Source organism: Leucoraja erinacea, chromosome 5, assembly GCF_028641065.1.
Source record: "Leucoraja erinacea ecotype New England chromosome 5, Leri_hhj_1, whole genome shotgun sequence".
Classification (NCBI taxonomy): domain Eukaryota; kingdom Metazoa; phylum Chordata; class Chondrichthyes; order Rajiformes; family Rajidae; genus Leucoraja; species Leucoraja erinaceus.
In genome coordinates, this window is record NC_073381.1 from 1,519,079 (window position 1) to 1,539,115 (window position 20,037).

Consider the following 20,037-nt stretch of genomic DNA (forward strand, 5'->3'; position numbering starts at 1 on the left):
TGCATCCACCCTTGGCTAGACTATTGTAAGTTGCAATGAGATCTCCTCACATTTCCTCCTTACTCTACAGCAGGGGTTCCCAACCTTTTTCGCCCCATTTACCCCTGGCAACTTTAATAGGACATAACAATGTTATTTCACTTTTTAATGAACAACTAGTGATGAACAGATACCGGTCTACCAGAACCAAACACAGTCAGTCAATGAGAAAAATTATGTACAAATCCAGAATCAACAAAATCTGAAGAAGGGTTTCGGCCCAAAACGTTGTCTATTTCCTTCGCTCCATAGATGCTGCTGCACCCGCTGAGTTTCTCCAGCATTTTTGTGTACCTTCAACAAAATTACACCCTGGATAGGTGCAATTTACCCCCGGTTGGGAACGTTTTCTCTACAGAATACAAGTCTAACCTAATGAATCCCACTTCACATGACAAACCTGTCCAAGCATCCATTTTGATGAAACATCTTTGCACATGCTGTGCCTTCTATCCTCTTTTGGATAAGGAGACCAAAACTGTGCACAATTCTCCAGGTCCAATTCTGCTGTTAGTATTGGGTTTTTTTGCATAGAAATTAGGTGCAGGAGTAGGCCATTCGGCCCGTCGAGCCTGCACCGCCATTCAATATGATCATGGCTGATCATCCAACTCAGTATCCCGTACCTGCCTTCTCTCCATACCCTCTGATCCCCTTAGCCACAAGGGCCACATCTAACTCCCTCTTAAATATAGCCAATGAACTGGCCTCAACTACCCTCTGTGGCAGAGAATTCCAGAGATTCACCACTCTCTGTATGAAAAAAGTTAGTGAGTGGTGAATCTCTGGAATTCTCTGCCACAGAGGGTAGTCGAGGCCAGTTCATTGGCTATATTTAAGAGGGAGTTAGATGTGGCCCTTGTGGCTAAGGGGATCAGAGGGTATGGAGGGAAGGCAGGTACAGGATACTGAGTTGGATGATCACATTGTCACATGTACCAAGAAACTGAAAAAAAATTGTTTGTGGGGTATACCAAAGATCAGTACAAATAAGCAATCAAGGAAGGTTCTTTATTATAGGTAGACAAAAATGCTGGAGAAAGTCAGCGGGTGCAGCAGCATCTATGGAGCGAAGGAAATAGGCGACGTTTTGGGCCGAAACCCTTCTTCAGGTTAATAAAGGTTCTTTATTATTACTGTTTAGTTTTAGTGTTCTGTTTAGTTAATTATTATTGCCACGTGTACTGTGGGACAGTGAGAAACCTTTTTGATGTTGCGTGTTATCCAGTCAAAGACTGGATTATATACAACTAAGCCGTCCACAGTGTACAGATAAGAATAAAAGGTGCTACGTTAATTGCAAGATAAAGTCAGATTAAAGTTCAACGGTCTCCAATAAAGTAGATGGTGGATGGAAGGTCAGGGCACGCTGTAGCTGGTGAGAGGACAGTTTAGTTGCAGTACAGTACAATTAGATCAGTGCAGTAGGCCTTTTTAAGGTGGCACAGCCGCCTTTACAGCGCCAGAGACCTGGTTTTGATGTTGACTATGGGTGCTGTCTGTACGGAGTTTGTATGTTCTATGTCTGCGTGGGTTTTCTCCGGGATCTGGTTTCCTCCCGCGCTTCAAAGTTGTACAGGTTTGTAGGTTCATTGGCACGGTATAACCGTAAATTGTCCCTGGTGTGTGTAGGATAGTGTTTGTGTGCGTGGATCGCTGGTCGGCGCAGACACGGTGGTTCAAAGGGCCTGTTTCCGCGCTGTATCTCTAAACTAAACTCTGTATAGGAGAGTTTAAAAAGGAACTGCAGATGCTGGAGAATCGAAGGTTACACAAAAAAGCTGGAGAAACTCAGCGGGTGCAGCAGCATCTATGGAGCGAAGGAAATAGGCAACGTTTCGGGCTGAAACCCTTCTGTATAGGAGATATCGGTCCCATTGAATATCCACATTTTCCAAGCAATGAACAGAATTTTCATTTTACTCTGTTTTGCTTTTCTTCTGCTCGCTCGCAACAGGAATTGATAATTAGTTCAATAAATCCCCAAAACAAAAATAAAACTGTGGCTCTAATATCAGACATACAATATGCTTGATTCACCTTCAAAAAGAGTTAGCGCATTGGATGAAACCAGAAACAATAGGTGCAGGAGTAGGCCATTCGGCTCTTCGAGCCAGCACCGCCATTCAATGAGATCACGGCTGATCAGCCCCAATCAGTACCCCGTTCCTGCCTTCTCCCCATATCCCCTGATTCCAATATTTTTATGAGCCCTATCTAGATCTCTCTTGGAAGCATCCAGAGAACTGGCCTCCACCGCCCTCTGAGGCAGAGAATTCCACAGACTCGCCACTCTCTGTGAGAAAAAGTGTTTCCTCGTCTCCGTTCTAAATGGCTTACTCCTTATTCTTAAACTGCGGCCCCTGGTTCTGGACTCCCTCAACATCGGGAATATGTTTCCTGCCTCTAGTGTGTCCAAACCCTTAACAATCTTATATGTTTCAATGAGAATCCCTCTCATCCTTCTAAACTCCAGTGTGTACAAGCCCAGCTGATCCATTTTCTCAGCATATGACAGTCCCGCCATCCTGGGAATTAACCTTGTAAATCTACGCTGCACTCCCTCAATAGCAAGAATGTCCTTCCTCAAATTAGGGGACCAAAACTGCACACAATACTACAGGTGTGTTCTCACTAGGGCTATGTACAACTGCAGAAGGACCTCTTTGCTCCTATATTCGATTCCTCTTGTAATAAAACAATTTTGATAAACTTTGACAACTTTGATAAACATTGAGAAATATATATTGAGAAATTGAGAAATCTAACCATCTGACATCTATACCTGAAAGAAGATGGAGGCCTAATCTCTTCAGTACGAGAGGAAGTCAAGCCAAACAGTTTCCTTTGGTCATCTTTTGGGGTGAATGGTCTCTGCGTCTTTAATATTCTCAGTGAAGTTCGGGCCTCACTAATAATTTCTGCACTAGTCTTTGGTTGACATGTTGAATGCCGTACAGAGGCTGAAGCTTTTACACTTCTTTTAGTCCTTGGAGACTGCATCTTTCCCAGAGCAGATGAGTAACCCTGGAAATTCTCCATGTCGTATACACAATTTGAATATGCACTGTGGGGAAAATAAAAAGAGAAATGATTGTCAACTCAACAATCTTTATCACATGGAAAAATGCTACAGTGTACATTTGATATCTACAACCCTGCCAATTCTAAACGGAGTTAAGATGCTGAACGATTCTACATACAGCAATATGAATAATTGTCATTGGAGATACAGCACTAAAACAGGCCCTTCGGCCCACCAAGTCCGCACCAACCAGCGATCTCTGTACACTTGCGCTATCCTACACACTAGGGACAATTTAAAATCTTTACCAAAGCCAATTATCCTATTAACCTAGACGTCTTTCTGTAGTGTAGGAGGAAACCGGAGCACGTGGGGGGAAACACACTTGGTCGCAGGGAGAACGTACAAACTCCGTATAGAACGTACAAAATCCCCAGGGGCAGATGGTCTGCATCCCAGGGTGTTTAAGGAATTGACTCTAGAAATTGTGGACGCATTGGTGATCATTTTCCAATGTTCTATAGATTTTGGATCAGTTGCTGTGTATTGGAGGGTAGCTAATGTTATCCCACTTTAAAAAAAAAGGAGGGAGAGAGAACACAGAGAATTATAGACCAGTTAGCCTGACATCAGTGGTGGGGAAGATGCTGGAGTCAATTATAAAAAATGAAATAGCGGCACATTTGGATAGCAGTAACAGGATCGGTCCAATTCAGCATGGATTTACGAAGGGGAAATCATGCTTGATTAATCCTCTGGAATTTTTGGGGGATACAACTAGGAAAATGGACAAGGGAGAGCCAGTGGATGTAGTGTACCTGGACGTTCAGAAAGCCTTTGATAAGGTCCCACATAGGTGATTAGTGGGCAAAATTAGAGCACATGGTATTGGGGATAGGGTATTGACATGGATAGAAAATTGGTTGGCAGACAGGAAACAAAAAGTAGGGGTTAACAGGTCACTTTCAGAATGGCAGGCAGTGACTAGTGGGGTACCGCGAGGCTCGGTGCTGGGACTGCAGCTATTTACAATATACATTAATGATTTGGATGAAGGGATTAAAAGTAACATCAGCAAATTTGCAGATGACACAAAGCTGGGTGGCAGTGTGAACTGTGAGGAGGATGCTATGAGGATCGGGGACCTGGACAGGTTGTGTGAGTGGCAGATGCAGTTTAATGTGGATAAATGTGTGGTTATCCACTTTGGTGGCAAGAACAGGAGGGCAGATTCTTATCTGAATGGTGTCAAGTTAGGAAAAGGGGAAGTACAATGAGATCTGGGTGTTCTTGTTCATAAGTCACTGAAAGATAGCATGCAGGTACAGCAGACAGTGAAGAAAGCTAAAGGCATGTTGGGTTCATAACTTTCATAACAAGAGGAGTTGAGTATAGGAGCAAAGAGGTCCTTCTGCAGTTGTACAGGGCCCTAGTGAGACCACATCTGTAGCATTGTGTGCAGTTTTGGTCTCCAAATTTGAGGAAGGACATTCTTGCTATTGAGGGAGTGCAGCATAGATTCACGAGGCTAATTCCCGGGATGGTGGGACTGTCATATGTTGAAAGAATGGAGCGACTGCGCTTGTATACACTGGAATTTAGAAGGATGATAGGGGATCTTATTGAAACATATAAGATTATTAAGGGATTGGACATGCTAAAGACAGGAAACATGTTGGGGAAGTCCAGAACCAGGGGCCACAATTTTAGAATAAGGGGTTGGCCATTTAGAACGGAGATGAAGAAAATCTTTTTCACACAGTTGTGAATCTTTGGAATTCTCTGCCTCAGAAGGCAGTGGAGGCCAATTCTCTGTCTGAAGAAGGGATTTCCTTCGCTCCATAGATGCTGCCTCACCTGCTGAGTTTCTCCAGCTTTATTGTCTACAGGCAAAATATGAGGCGCTGTTCCTTCAATTACTTCTCATGATTTTGCACCTCCATAAAATCACCCCTCATCCTCCTGCACTTCAACGAATACAGTCCCAGCCTGCTCAACCTCTGCCTTTAGGTCAGACCCTTGAGTCCTGGCAACACCCTCATGTCCATTCAGAAGGATGAGAGGGCATCTCATTGAAACATATAAGATTGTTAAGGGCTTGGCCACGCTAGAGGCAGTAAACATGTTCCCGATGTTGGGTGAGTCCAGAACCAGGGGCCACAGTTTAAGAATAAGGGGGAAGCCATTTAGAACGGAGACGGGGAAACACTTTTTCTCACACAGAGTGGTGAGTCTGTGGAATTCTCTGCCTCAGAGGGCGGTGGAGGCCGGTTCTCTGGATACTTTCAAGAGAGAGTTAGATAGGGCTCTTAAAAATAGTGGAGTCAGGGGATATGGGGAGAAGGCAGGAACGGGGTACTGATTGGGGATGATCAGCCATGATCACATTGAATGGTGGTGCTGGCTCGAAGGGCCAAATGGCCTCCTCCTGCACCTATTGTCTATTGTCTATTGCTCAGACCCTCGTGTCCAATACGGGAAGTAATTGGGAAAGCCAGTGAGATGTTACTGCTGCGTGAATGAGCAGCAGATACTGGGATCTGGAGCAACACACACACACACACCATGTGCTGGGGACCCAGCGGGCCGGGCAGCATCTGTGGAGGGGGGAGGGGGGGGGGGGGGGAGAGGGGCGACGTCGCCCTTGGCAACCACGTGGGGGAGGCGCTGACCCCATCCCCGACCCCGTGAGCGGAAACGTCCGTCATTTCCGGGTGGTGGCCATGACGACGGCAGCGGTTGTTGTGGCGCGGCGCCGGGTTTCCATGGTTACGGGGCCCGCTCCGCCTCGCCGGAGACTCGTCGACGGAGTTTCTTTTTTTAAAAACACTTCTCCCTCCGTGACGTGACCGGCCATTCCTGCTCAATTCGCTCGAGAGTTTCTGCCCACCTGCATCTAGCGGACTCGCGTCTCTGGGCCCCGGTCGCCTCCAGTCGCTGCGGAGCCGGCGAACGCCTGAGGAAAGGCGGGCTCCGCCGGGCACCAGCGCGCAGGCGCAGCCCCGCTCCCTGGAGTCCCCGCGACGCGATGCCCAGACGTGACGTCACGGTAAAGTGTCACGTCCTATTGTGTGTGTGTGCGTGTGTGACGTCACTGCAGTGTGTGTGTGTGTGTGACTTCACTGCAGTGTGTGTGTGTGTGTGTCACGTGTGTGTGTGTGTGACACTACAGTGTGTGTGTGTGTGAGACGTCACTACAGTGTGTGTGTGTGTGAGACGTCACTACAGTGTGTGTGTGTGTGTGACAACACTACAGTGTGTGTGTATGTGTGACGTCACTGCAGTGTGTGTGTGTGACGTCACTGCAGTATGTGTGTGTGTGACGTCACTGCAGATGTGTGTGTGTGTGTGTGTGACGTCACTGCAGTGTGTGTGTGTGTGTGTGTGTGTGACGTCACTGCAGATTGTGTGTGTGTGTGTGACGTCACTGCAGTGTGTGTGTGTGTGTGACGTCACTGCAGATTGTGTGTTTGTGTGTGTGTGTGTGACGGCACTGCAGTGTGTGTGTGTGTGTGACGTCACTGCAGTGTGTGTGTGTGTGTGTGTGTGTGTGTGTGTGATGTCACTGCAGTGTGTGTGTGATGTCACTGCAGTGTGTGTGTGTGTGATGTCACTGCAGTGTGTGTGTGTGACGTCACTGCAGTGTGTGTGTGTGTGTGTGTGTGTGTGTGTGTGTGACGTCACTGCAGTGTGTGTGTGTGTGTCACAGTGTGTGTGTATGTCACTGTGTGTGAGCAGTGTGTGTGTGTGTCACTGCAGTGTGTATGTATGTGTCACACTGTGTGTGTGTGTGTGTGTCACGTGTGTGTGTGTGTGTGACGTCACTGCAGTGTGTGTGTGTGTGTGATGTCACTGCAGTGTGTGTGTGTGTGACGTCACTGCAGTGTGTGTGTGTGTGTGTGTGTGTGTGTGTGTGTGTGTGTGGCACCAGGATTCCCCACCCACAAGATGAATTGAAAGAAAGAAACATAGAAAAATAGGTGCAGGACACTGTGACACGTCACCTATCCATGTTCCCCAGAGATGTGGCCCTTGTGGCTAAAGGGATCAGGGATAACGGAGAGAAGGCAGGTACAGGATACTGAGTTGGATGATCAGACATGATCATATTGAATGGCGGTGCAGGCTCGAAGGGCCGAATGGCCTACTCCTGCACCTAATTTCTATGTTTCTTTTTCTATATTGCCTGAATTCAAAAGAGAGTTAGATAGGGCTCTTAGGGCTAGCGGAATCAAGGGGTATGAGGAGAAGGCAGGAACGGGGTACTGATTGGGGATGATCAGCCATGATCACATTGAAAGGCGGTGCTGGCTCAAAGGCCTACTCCTGCACCTATTGTCTTTGTATATATGTATGTATAATCCTGTCACGGCTTTCCAAACGTGGTGCTATTACTTCTTTGATAGTCGGCTCAAGCATCTTCCCCACTGCCGATGTAAGCCTAACAGATATAGCATGGAAACAGGCCCTTTGTCAGTCTGAAGAAGGGTCTCGACCTGCAATGTCATCCAGTCCTTCTCTCCAGAGATGCTGCTTGTCCTGCTGAGTTACTCCAGCATTTTGTGTGTATCTGCATACCAACCGACCGCTTTTGGCAATTTATGTCACTTTTTTTTTTCAGACTTCCAGTAACTGCAGCTTTTTCCTTCAAGTATATTGCATTTTGTTTTTACTCGGCGTTACAGGAAAGATTTGGAGCCAGTTGAAAGAAGTCCAGAGGGGGAATGTATTCCCTGCACTTACAGAGGTTTGGGAATTGGGAATGTTTGTCTCTGGCACTTTCCGGAAAGGAGGCAGATGACTGGATGTAACAGAGGTCTTCAGCATGGGGAGCTTGGAACCGTGAAAGTTATCTTTGGCATTGAATCGTACAATTGGAACAGGGAGTTCACAAAAAGAGATGAGGCATTGAGAGAAAGTCCTTCAGTAAGCAGAGAATTCATACAGGTTTGTAGGTTGAATGGCCTCAGTAAAATTGTAAATTGCCCCCAGTTGTGTAGGCCCATGCGGGGTGATCGCTGGTCGGCGCGGACCCGGTGGGCCGAGGGGCCTGTTTCTGCGCTGTAACTCTAAAATCTAAGTTGTCAGTCCTGCCCTTCTCTCTGTCATGGCTACAACTTCAGAGTTCCATGTATTAATCCAGACTCCGAGTTAGATAGAGCTCTTAAAGATAACGGACTCAGGGGATATGGGGAGAAGGCAGGAACGGGGTGCTGATTGTGGATGATCAGCCATGATCACATTAAATGGAGGTGCTGGCTCGAGGGGCCGAATGGCCTACTCCTGCACCTGTTGTCTATCGTCTATACTCTAAATCTGTGTTTGATACTGATCCCGGGTGCTGTCTGTGTGGAGTTTGCACGTTCCTGTGGCCGCGTGGGTTTCCGATTTCCAGCTCTGTGCTCTGGTTTCCTCCAAAGGCGTGCGGATTTGAATGAATGAATTAATAAATTTATTGGCCAAGTATTCACATACAAGGAATTTCCCTTGGTGCTCCACCCGCAAGTGACAACATGACATACAGTGACAGTGACAATTAGGAATGACACATAAAAACATGAAACATTGCAGGTTAATTGACCTCTATAAATTACTCCAGTGTGTCGGGAGTGGATGGGAAAGTAGTGTGTGAATGGGTGATGGATGGTTGGCGTGGACTCAATGGGCCGAAGGGCCTGTTTCCATGCTGCATCTCTAAACTGATCCAAAAGCAATCCAAGTTAGCATCAGCTTTTGTTTAATACCGCGTTTGGATGAAGAGGTTACTTGCAATCTGGTGCTTCTTCCTTGAAACTCTCATTGATATTTCCTTCCCCATTCTATATCAAATTGCAGCTGCTTGCTACTAATTACTATTGTTCTAATGCTAGCTACTGAGATGAAGCTGTGACCTTATTCCACTGCACAAAGCCATCCTACACTCCAAGTCTCCGTGATTTAGGTTAGTGCTAACCGCTGCTATTATCTGAAGCTTATGTAAAGCCTCACAACTAATGTGAGGGATTTTGCTTCACATCACTGCCCGATTAATTGCCAACTCAATTATCATCCAACGGCCAAACGTGCTTCATTAATTTTTAATTTACATGCATCCCCCTCACGTTTTACGCGCGTTAGATTTATGCGTTTTTTTGGGATTACGCAGGTGTTTAATGAACACCAAAGCCTAATTTAGGCAATGGGGCAGAGGTGAATCGGACAGTGCCCTAGTGTCCCGGATGGGACAATGAAATTCTCTGTTGTGCTGCACCCAGTAAGAATTTCATTGTCCCATCCAGACCATATGACAATAAAACACTCTTAACTCTTGACTCGACTCTTATGGAAGCCTGATAACAGAGGGGAAGAAGCTGCTCCTGAACTGTTCATGAGCAAAGTACAAGATAGAGTGTGCAGAAAAAAGACACATAAGAGCGCTGGAGTAACTCAGCGGGTCAGGCAGCATCTCTGGAGAACATGGATAAGTGACATAGAAACATAGAAAATAGGTGCAGGAGAACGCCATTCGGCCCTTCGAGCCATCACCGCCATGCATTGTGATCATGGCTGATCATCCCCTATCAATACCCCGTGCCTGCCTTCTCCCCATATCCCTTGACTCTACTAGCCCCTGGAGCTCTATCTAACTCTCTCTTAAATCCATCCAGTGACTTGGCCTCCACTGCCCTCTGTGACGTTTCACAGAGTGCTGGAGTAACTCAGCGGGTCAGGCAGCATCTGTGGAGAACATGGGTAGGTGGCGTTTCACAGAGTGCTGGAGTAACTCAGCGGGTCAGGCAGCATCCGTGGAGAACATGGATAGGTGACGTTTCACAGAGTGCTGGAGTAACTCAGCGGATCAGGCAGCATCTGTGGAGAACATGGATAGGTGATGTTTCACAGAGTGCTGGAGTAACTCAGCGGGTCAGGCAGCATCTGTGGAGAACATGGATAGGTGACGTTTCACAGAGTGCTGGAGTAACTCAGCCGGTCAGGCACCATCAGGCCAACCACCGGATGGCGCTCGTAATGACCGCCTCGCCAACAGTCTGTCTCGTCCCTTCACTATTATTTTAAGTATGTCTTAAATGTATGTTTTAATGTTTCTTGATATGTTTTATGTGGGAAGGTGGGGGGGGGGGGGGGATCGGGGGAAACCTTTTTCAGCCACTTACCTCAACGGAGATGCGATTTCCGTATCGCATTCCGTATCGCATCTCCGTCCCCCCCACTCCCCCCTGCGGCCTGCAAAGTGGAGTGGTGCGGCCTTTCCTAGGGACCGACCCGGAGCTTCAAGATGCAGGCGCGGCGCGGACTTACCTTTGCCGAGGTTCGCCAGTAAAAGCGCCCGACCGCGGGGCCTGTGGCCTTTAACACCGTGAAGCCCGCGGTCTCCGGTAAGAAGAGGCCGACTCGGGAGCTCCATGCCGCGGAGTGTTCCGATCTGTCCCGACGCCTGGAGTTTCCATCATCCCGACGCGAGGGCTTCGGACATCGGACCGTCGGCAGCGGCGAACTGCGGAGGGTTCAACGGCCCCGACCACGGTGAGCAAAGGAGGAAGTTGACTGAACTTTATTGCCTTCCATCACAGTGAGGAATGTGGATTTCGCTGTGCTGGATGTTTATGTTAAACTTTATTTGATGTGGCTGTGCGTATTGTTGCTTTTCACTTAATATGGCTGTAGGGTAACTCAAATATCATTGCAACATATAAGATTGTTAAGGGTTTGGACGCGCTAGAGGCAGGAAACATGTTCCCGATGTTGGGGGGATTTGAAGAAGGCTTTCGGCCCGAAACGTCGCCTATTGTCGCCTATTTCCTTCGCTCCGTAGATGCTGCTGCACCCGCTGAGTTTCTCCAGCAATTTTGTGTACTTTCTATCACTGTACCTTAACTGGTTAAGTGACAATAAATGCGAACTTGAACTTGAACTTGATCTCTGGAGAACATGGCCGTTTGGAGTCGTGATTCTTCTTCAGACTGATTGGGGTGGGGGGAGGCGGTTGGGGGGGGTGGGGGTAGAAAGCTAGGAGAGAGGAGGGGCAGGACAAAACCTGGACAGTGATTGGTGGATACAGGTTTAGGGGAGCCTTTGATAGGCAGATGGTTGGACAAAGGCCAGTGATGAAAAGACAAATACGGGCATCTTGTGTTTTATGCGGGGTTTACACACTTGTAAAGATGCATGCTAGTCAAAAAGTGAGTAAATGAAACATATTATGCGAGGCAGTGTAGCAGACTTAACTGTCATATGGTGCCAGGCCAAAATTTGATTGTGTTATTCCAAAAATAGAAGAGCGTAAATTAAACTTCAGTAGTAAAGAGACAAGCACATTATTCTAAAACCACGTGAGTCAATAGACAATAGACAATAGGTGCAGGAGGAGGCCATTCGGCCCTTCGAGCCAGCACCGCCATTCAATGTGATCATGGCTGATGATCCCCAATCAGTACCCCGTTCCTGCCTTCTCCCCATATCCCCTGACGCCGCTATTTTTAAGAGCCCTATCTAGCTCTCTCTTAAAAGTATCCAGAGAACCTGCCTCCACCGCCCTGTTTTTTATTATTTTTTTAATTTTATTTTATTAGAAGTAAGCACAGTCATATGGCACCAAAGTGCCTAATATATATTTTCATAATACATTTTATGTACAACTTCCACCGCCCTCTGAGGCAGAGAATTCCACAGACCCTAGAACTCACAACAGAGTTGGCCTACTCCTGCATCTATTGTATATTGTCTTTGTGTGAAAAAGTGTTTCCTCGTCTCCGTTCTAAATGGCTTACCCTTTATTCTTAAACTGTGGCCCCTGGTTCTGGACTCCCCCAGCATCGGGAACATGTTTCCTACCTCTAGCGTGTCCAAGCACGAGGTGTCTGCACAGTTCTCATCATTGTAGCGCACCAGTTCCATGGATAAAGTCCAATGTCCGCAACGGGGTAGAGGTGAATCGGACAGTGCCCTGGCTTATGGAAGGACCGTTCAGAAGCCTGATAACAGAGGGGAAGAAACTGTTCCTGAGTCTGGTGGTGCGCGCTTTCAAGCTTCTGTACCTTCTGCCGGACGGGAGCGGGGAGAAGAAGGAATGACCGAGGTGGGACAAATCTTTGATTACGTTGAAAGAAGAAACTGCAGATGCTGATTTGCAAGGTATAAAGTGCTGGAGTAACTCAGTGAGTCTGGCAGCAACCCTGGAGAACATGGGTAGGTGGCATTTCAGGTCAGGTTTTTCAGCTCAAGCCAATCATTTGTTCATCAAAAATCCCCTTGCCTGTGTTCATCTACAGTTTACAGTTTAGTTTACTGTCACGTGAAAAGCTTTTGTTGCGTGCTAACCAAAAGACTATACATGATTACAATTGAGTCATTTACAGTGTAAATATACATGATAAGGGAATAACGTTTAGTGCAAGGTAAAGCCAGTAAAGTCCAATCAAGGCTAGTCCAAGGGTCACCAATGAGGTAGATAATAGTTCAGGAATGCCCTCTGGTTGTGGTAGGATGATTCAGTTGCCAGATAAATGCTGGGAAGAAACTGTCCCTGAATTTGGAGGTGTGCGTTTTCACATTTTTAGTTTAGTTTAGTTTAGAGATACAGCGCCGAAATAGGCCCTTCGGCCCACCGAGTCCTCGTCACCAGCGATCCCCCCACATTAACAACATCCTACACCCACGAGGGACAATTTTTACTTTTACCAAGCCAAACCTGCACGTCTTTGGAGTGTGGGAGGAATCCGAAGATCTCGGAGAAAATCTCGGAGAACGTACAAACACAGTACAGACAGCACCCGTAGTTGGGATCGAACCCGGATCTCCGGTGCTGCATTCGCTGTAAGGCAGCAACTCAAGAGACATTTATTGTCACATGCACCAATTGGTACAGTGAAATTTGAGGTCACCATACAGCCACACGAATAGAAAAGAACACAACACACGATAGACATTAACATAAAACATCCCCACACAGCGGAATCAAAGTTTCCCACTGTGAGGGAAGGCACCAAAGTTCACTCATCCTCCTCTTTGTTGTTCACCCGTGGTCGGGGCCTCCCGAGCCCCCCGCAGTCGCCGCTATGGGCGGCCCGATGTTCAGGCCCTCTCGCCGCGATGATGGAACTCCGACGTCAGAACGCGGCGGCTTGGACCTCTGAATCGGCCATTTCTTACCGCAGACCGCGGCTCCTGAAGTCCACAGGCCGAGCTGGGCGGAGATTCACGCCGGCGGCCCTCGGCAAAAGGATCCCAGGACTCCGCAATGTTGAAGTCAGCGCCGCCCGCGGCTGGGAGCTCCTCAAACCACAGCTCCACGATGTCGAAGTAGCAGGCCCAATACTCCGGAGATTCAAACGGCGATCCCCGGTAAGGCATCGCCTGCTCAGCGGTGAATCCAGTGCTGCGCCGCCGCTGAAGCTCTGGTCCGGTCTCCGGCAGGAAAGGCCGCGCCAATCCAGTTGGTAGGCCGTGTGGAGGGGGGGGGGGGGAGGCGAGGACGCGAGTGACTCGGAGAATAGTCGCATCCTCGCCAGGAAGTGACTGGGAGACAGTTTCCCCCTTACCCTCCCCACCTCCCCCACATTAAAATACTAAGAAATACTCCAACACATACTTTTTATACAGACTAAAAATTAAACAAAAGATGGAAAAAACAGACAGACTGTAGGCAGAGGCTGCCATCATGCGGCGCCACTAGTGGCCATTCTACCGCTGCGCCACCATGATGGTCAGTTCTGTACCTTTCGCTGGGCTTGTACACTCTGGAGTTTAGAAGGATGAGAGGGTATCTCATTGAAACATATAAGATTGTTAAGGGTTTGAACACGCTAGAGGCCGGAAACATGTTCCCGATGTTGGGGGAGTCCATAACCAGGGGCCACAGTTTAAGAATAAGGAGTAAGCCATTTAGAACGGAGACGAGGAAACACTTTTTCTCACAGAGAGTGGTGAGTCTGTGGAATTCTCTGCCTCAGAGGGCGGATGGAGGCCGGTTCTCTGGATGCTTTCAAGAGAAAGGGCTCTTAAAGATAGTGGAGTCAGGGGATATGGGGAGAAGGCAGGAACGGGGTACTGATTGGGGATGATCAGCCATGATCACATTGAATGGCGATGCTGGCTCGAAGGGCCGAATGGCCTCCTCCTGCACCTATTGTCTATTGTCTATTTTGCCCGATGGGAGAGGGGAGAAGAGGGAATAGCCAGGGTGCGACATGTCCTTGATTATGCTGTTGGCCTTGTTGAGGTAGGGTGAGATATAAATGGAGTCAATAGAAGGGAGGTTGTGATGGTCTGGGCTGTTCCCAAGCCAAAGCTCTGATGCATTCGGATAAAATGCTTTCAGTGGTGCATCTGTAGAAGTTGGGGAGATGCTGGACTTTCTAAGCCTTCTGAGGAAGTGGAGGCGTGGGTGTGATTTCAACGGTCGTTGCTTCAATATGGGTGGTCCAGGAGAAGTTGTGGGTGACGTTGACTCCGAGGAATCTGAAGCTTTCACCCATCTCTACTTTGGCACCGTCAATGCAAACTGGGGTATGTGAACAGCTTCACTTCCTGAAGCCCATCACTGTCTCCTTTGTCTTGCCGACATTGAGAGAGAGGTTGTTGTCCCGACACCAGGACACGAGGTTCTCGATCTCCTCCCTGTACTCCGTCTCATCATTAGTTGATGTCCGGCCCACAATGGTGGTGTCGTCAGTGAATTTGTAAATTGGATTAGACGTGTACACGGCTGCACAGTGGTGGGTGTACATGGAGTAAAGTAGGGGGCTGAGAACACATCCTTGTGGAGCACCAGTGTTGAGGATTATCGTAGAGGATGATTTGTCCCCGATCCTCACTGACTGGAGTCTGTTGGTCAGGAAGTCGAAGATCCAGTTGCAGAGATGAGTGCTGGCACCAAGTTCAGTAAGTTTGGTGATCTTTGGATGGTATAATAGTGATTCAAGATTCAAGAGAGTTTATTGTCATGTGTCCCTGGTAGGACAATTAAATTGTTGCTTTGCTTCAGCACACAGAACATAGTAGGCATTGACTACAGAACAGATTAGTGTGTCCATATACCATTATATGGTACAAACTTAAAGCACACGGCATTGGAGTTTCAGTATTGATGTGGATAGAGAACTGGCAGGCAAACAGGAAGCAAAGAGTAGGAGTAAACGGGTCCTTTTCACAATGGCAGGCAGTGACTAGTGGGGTACCGCAAGGCTCAGTGCTGGGACCCCAGCTATTTCCAATATATATTAATGATCTGGATGAGGGAATTGAAGGCAATATCTCCAAGTTTGCGGATGACACTAAGCTGGGGGGCAGTGTTAGGTGTGAGGAGGATCCTAGGAGACTGCAAGGTGACTTGGATAGGCTGGGTGAGTGGGCAAATGTTTGGCAGATGCAGTATAATGTGGATAAATGTGAGGTTATCCATTTTGATGGCAAAAACGGGAAAGCAGACTATTATCTAAAGGGTGGCCGATTGGGAAAGGGGGAGATGCAGCGAGACCTGGGTGTCATGGTACACCAGTCATTGAAGGTAGGCATGTAGGTGCAGCAGGCAGTAAAGAAAGCGAATGGTATGTTGGCTTTCATAGCAAGAGGATTTGAGTATAGGAGCAGGGAGGTTCTACTGCAGTTGTACAGGGTCTTGGTGAGACCACACCTGGAGTATTGCGTACAGTTTTGGTCTCTAAATCTGAGGAAGGACATTATTGCCATAGAGGGAGTGCAGAGAAGGTTCACCAGACTGATTCCTGGGATGTCAGGACTGTCTTATGAAGAAAGAATGGATAGACTTGGTATATACTCTCTAGAATTTAGGAGATTGAGAGGGGATCTTATAGAAACTTACAAAATTCTTAAGGGGTTGGACAGGTTAGATGCAGGAAGATTGCTCCCGATGTTGGGGAAGTCCAGGACAAGGGGTCACAGCTTAAGGATAAGGGGGAAATCCTTTAAAACCGAGATGAGAAGAACTTTTTTTCACACAGAGAGTGGTGAATCTCTGGAACTCTCTGCCACAGAGGGTAGTTGAGGCCAGTTCATTGGCTATATTTAAGAGGGAGTTAGATGTGGCCCTTGTGGCCAAGGGGATCAGAGGGTATGGAGAGAAGGCAGGGATGGGATACTGAGTTGGATGATCAGCCATGATCATATTGAATGGCGGTGCAGGCTCGAAGGGCCGAATGGCCTACTCCTGCACCTAATTTCTATGTTTCTATGTTTCTATATAAATATATACACACATGAATAAATAAACTGATGAAGTGCAAATAACAGATAATGGGTTATTAATGTTCAGAGTTTTGTCCGAGCCAGGTTTAATAGCCTGATGGCTGTGGGGAAGTAGCTATTCCTGAACCTGGTTGTTGCAGTCTTCAGGCTCCTGTACCTTCTACCTGAAGGTAGCAGGGAGATGAGTGTTTGGCCAGGATGGTGTGGGTCCTTGATGATGCTGCCAGCCTTTTTGAGGCAGTGACTGCGATAGATCCCCTCGATGGAAGGGAGGTCAGAGCTGATGATGGACTGGGCAGTGTTTACTACTTTTTGTAGTCTTTTCCTCTCCAGGGCGCTCAAGTTGCTGAACCAAGCCACGATGCAACCGGTCAGCATGCTCTCGACTGTAGAAGTTAAAGTATTGAACCTGTAGAAGTTAGAGTGTTAAAGTTAAAGTGTTAAAGGCCAGAGTTGTCGTCTATGAATAGGAGTCAGACGTAGGTAAACACAAAATACTGCCGTAACTACAAGGATGTATGATGTAAACATCTTTTTACGTAGATGTTGCCAGGACTAGAGGGTGTGAGCTATAGGGAGAGGTTGAGCAGGCTGGGTCTCTATTCCATGGAGCGCAGGAGGATGAGGGGAGATCTTATAGAGGTGTATAAAATCATGAGGGGAATAGATTGGGTAGATGCACAGAGTCTTGTAGCCAAAGTAGGGGAATCGAGGACCAGAGGACATAGGTTCAAGGTGAAGGGGAAAAGATTTAATAGGAATCCGAAGGGTAACTTTTTCACACAGAGGGTGGTGGGTGTATGGAACAAGCTGCCAGAGGAGGTAGTTGGGGCTGGGACTATCCTATTGTTTAAGAAACAGTTAAACAGGTACATGGATAGGACAGGTTTGGAAGGTTATGGACCAAGCGCAGGCAAACATAGAAACATAAACAATAGGTACAGGAGGTGGCCATTCGGCCCTTCGTACCAGTACCGCCATTCATTGTGATCATGGCTGATCGTCCCCAATCAATAACCCGTTCCTGCCTTCTCCCCATATCCCTTGATTCCACTAGCCCCTAGAGCTCTATCTAACTCAGTGGGACTAGTGTACCTGGGACATTGTTGGCTGTTATAGGGCTCTTAAAAATAGCGGAGTCAGGGGATTTGGGGAGAAGGCAGGAACGGGGTACTGATTGGGGATGATCAGCCATGATCACATTGAATGGCGGTGCTGGCTCGAAGGGCCGAATGGCCTACTCCTGCACCTATTGTCTATTGTCTATTGCATCTCTACCTTCGATTTAAACCAGGATCTGTAGTTCTTTCTTACACAAGGAACTTCAGATGCTGGTTGATACTGAAGATAGACACAAAAGGCTGGAGTAACTCAGCGGGACACGCAGCATTTCTGGAGAAAAGGATTGGGTGACGTTTTGGGTCGAGACCCTTCTTCAGACAGAGAGTGAAAAAGGGTCTCTGCCCGAAACGTCACCCATTCCTTCTCTCTCTCGAGATGCTGTCTGCCCTGCAAAGCTACTCCAGCACTTTGTGTCTATCTGCGTGATCTAACTAATGTCCTAAATACAATATTCTATACTGAATTAGCAGAGTGTGGGTAGCATTTAGCCTGTGGTCATCCCTGCATGAATGCTGCTCAAAGAACTGTGAACGATTCAGACAGACACGATGTCTTTAGATGATATAATTCAACTGTAGCTCCTCCACGTACTGCACTGGCACGCAGGGCACTTCCTATTATCCCAGGCAAGCAAAAAATAGCTGCACATGACTCAGTGCCTTGGATACAAAGCTGTTCATTTGTCTCGAAGCTCTCCCCTTGTCAGCCAATGGCAGTTTTATCCCTGCTTTCTGCAGCCCCAGTTGGCAGGCCAATTCTACCAATCGTTTTGGACACCCTCCAGTTCCGAAAGCCAATCGGCAGACTGTTGCTGGGACTAGAAGCAAAGAAGAGCATTTCACAACCACACACACACACACACACACACGCTCGCACGCAGTCCTTTTGTTTAATATTGTTGGCATTGCATTAATAATGGGTGGCAAACACTATTCAAGAATGCATTTCTTTTTTTTAAAAGACCGAACAGCGCGACTAAAATGCATCATGAAAAATAATATTCAAATATTCTTGCTAATATTTGCTCTAATCAGCTGACAGGATGCACCAATTTGCGAACAAAGGTTTCACTTTGACAGTGGGAACGATAAGTGGCAGGATAAAGTCATTTGCATTTCGATTTTACTTTGCATTTATTGACACCATTTACTTCAAGTTTAGTTTCGAGATGCAGCATCGAGAGGCCCTTCGGCCCATTGAGTCCATTCCGACGTCCACTTGATTATTTCTCATCCGCTCCCTGCACACTGGGGGCTGGGACTATCCTATCGTTTGCACAGGACAAATGGCATACAGGTCCGCACATCTCTGGGACGTGGGAGGAAACCGGAGCACCCGGAATCCCCGTGAACATGCAAACCCCCCCCCCCCCCCCCCCTTTCTCGTGGTCACAGGGAGAAGGGACAAATTCCACACGGAAAACTAGATTTACTAGAATTTTGCCTGGGTTTCAGCAACTAAGTTACAGAGAAAGGTTGAACAAATTAGCTCTTTATTCTTTGGAGCACAGAAGGTTAAGGGGAGACTTGATAGAGGTCTTTAAAATGATGAGAGGGATAGACAGAGTTGACGTGGACAAGCTTTCCCCACTGAGAGTAGGGAAGATTCAAACAAGGGGACATGACTTGAGAATTAAGGGACAGACGTTTAGGGGTTTAACATGAGGGGGAACTTCTTTACTCAGAGAGTGGTGGCTGTGTGGAATGAGCTTCCAGTGGAAGTGGTGGAGGCAGGTTCGATTTTTTCATTTAAAAATAAATTAGATAGTTATATGGATGGGAAAGGAATGGAGGGTTATGGTCTGAATGCAGGTAGATGGGACTAGGGGAGAATAATTGTTCGGCACGGACTTGTAGGGCCGAGATGGCCTGTTTCCGTGTTGTAAGTGTTATATGGTTATATGGATAACACCCAATTCAGGATCGTCAGAAAGCCATCAGGCTAGTAATCACAACATCCTCCATTGAACTCTGAACTACATAGACTATTATTGCACTATATATATGTGTGTGTGTGTGTATATGTATTTTCTTTCTCATTTATTATATTTTTTACAGTATACTTTAGTAGTCTGAGAAACGACTACTGGACTTTTCAACAGATCTTTAATCAAAAGTTCGATATCCTGTATACAGGTTCTCCAGACACGTCTGCCCACAACGGTGGTCAGCGCTGAACTAACGCGCGCAAGTGAAAAACCGCGCCAAACAAGCAGCCCCTCCCGAGTCACATGACCGCGGCTTCCGAACGCCGGGTTCGATATATGCGTGCGCTAGCAGAGGCCGCTACAATACTATGTTTACACATATACTGTTGTGCTGCTGCAAGTAGGAATTTCATTTGAAATTGTGTCTGAAGAAGGGATTCGGCCCAAAACATCGCCTATTTCCTTCGCTCCATAGATGCTGCTGCACCCGCTGAGTTTCTCCAGCACTTTAGCGAATGGTATGTTAGCTTTCATTGCAAAAGGATTTGAGTGTAGGAGCAGGGAGGTTCTACTGCAGTTGTACAGGGTCTTGGTGAGACCACACCTGGAATATTGCGTACAGTTTTGGTCTCCAAATCTGAGGAAGGACATTATTGCCATAGAGGGAGTGCAGAGACGGTTCACCAGACTGATTCCTGGGATGTCAGGACTGTCTTATGAA

At 47.3% G+C, this 20,037-nt stretch overlaps 1 protein-coding gene across 1 annotated transcript in view; it reads right to left on the bottom strand.

The window, feature by feature from the left end:
• armc2 (armadillo repeat containing 2) overlaps positions 1 to 6,107 on the bottom strand; it is a 119,410-nt gene extending 113,303 nt beyond the window's left edge. Inside the window, exons 1-2 of the mRNA XM_055634977.1 lie at positions 5,955 to 6,107; positions 2,825 to 3,106 (exon numbers count right to left, since the gene is read on the bottom strand). Coding sequence (XP_055490952.1) covers positions 2,825 to 3,081 — 257 coding nt within the window. The 5' untranslated portion in view covers positions 3,082 to 3,106; positions 5,955 to 6,107. The remainder of the gene's footprint in view (positions 1 to 2,824; positions 3,107 to 5,954) is intronic.
• Between the last annotated feature and the right edge of the window lie 13,930 nt (positions 6,108 to 20,037).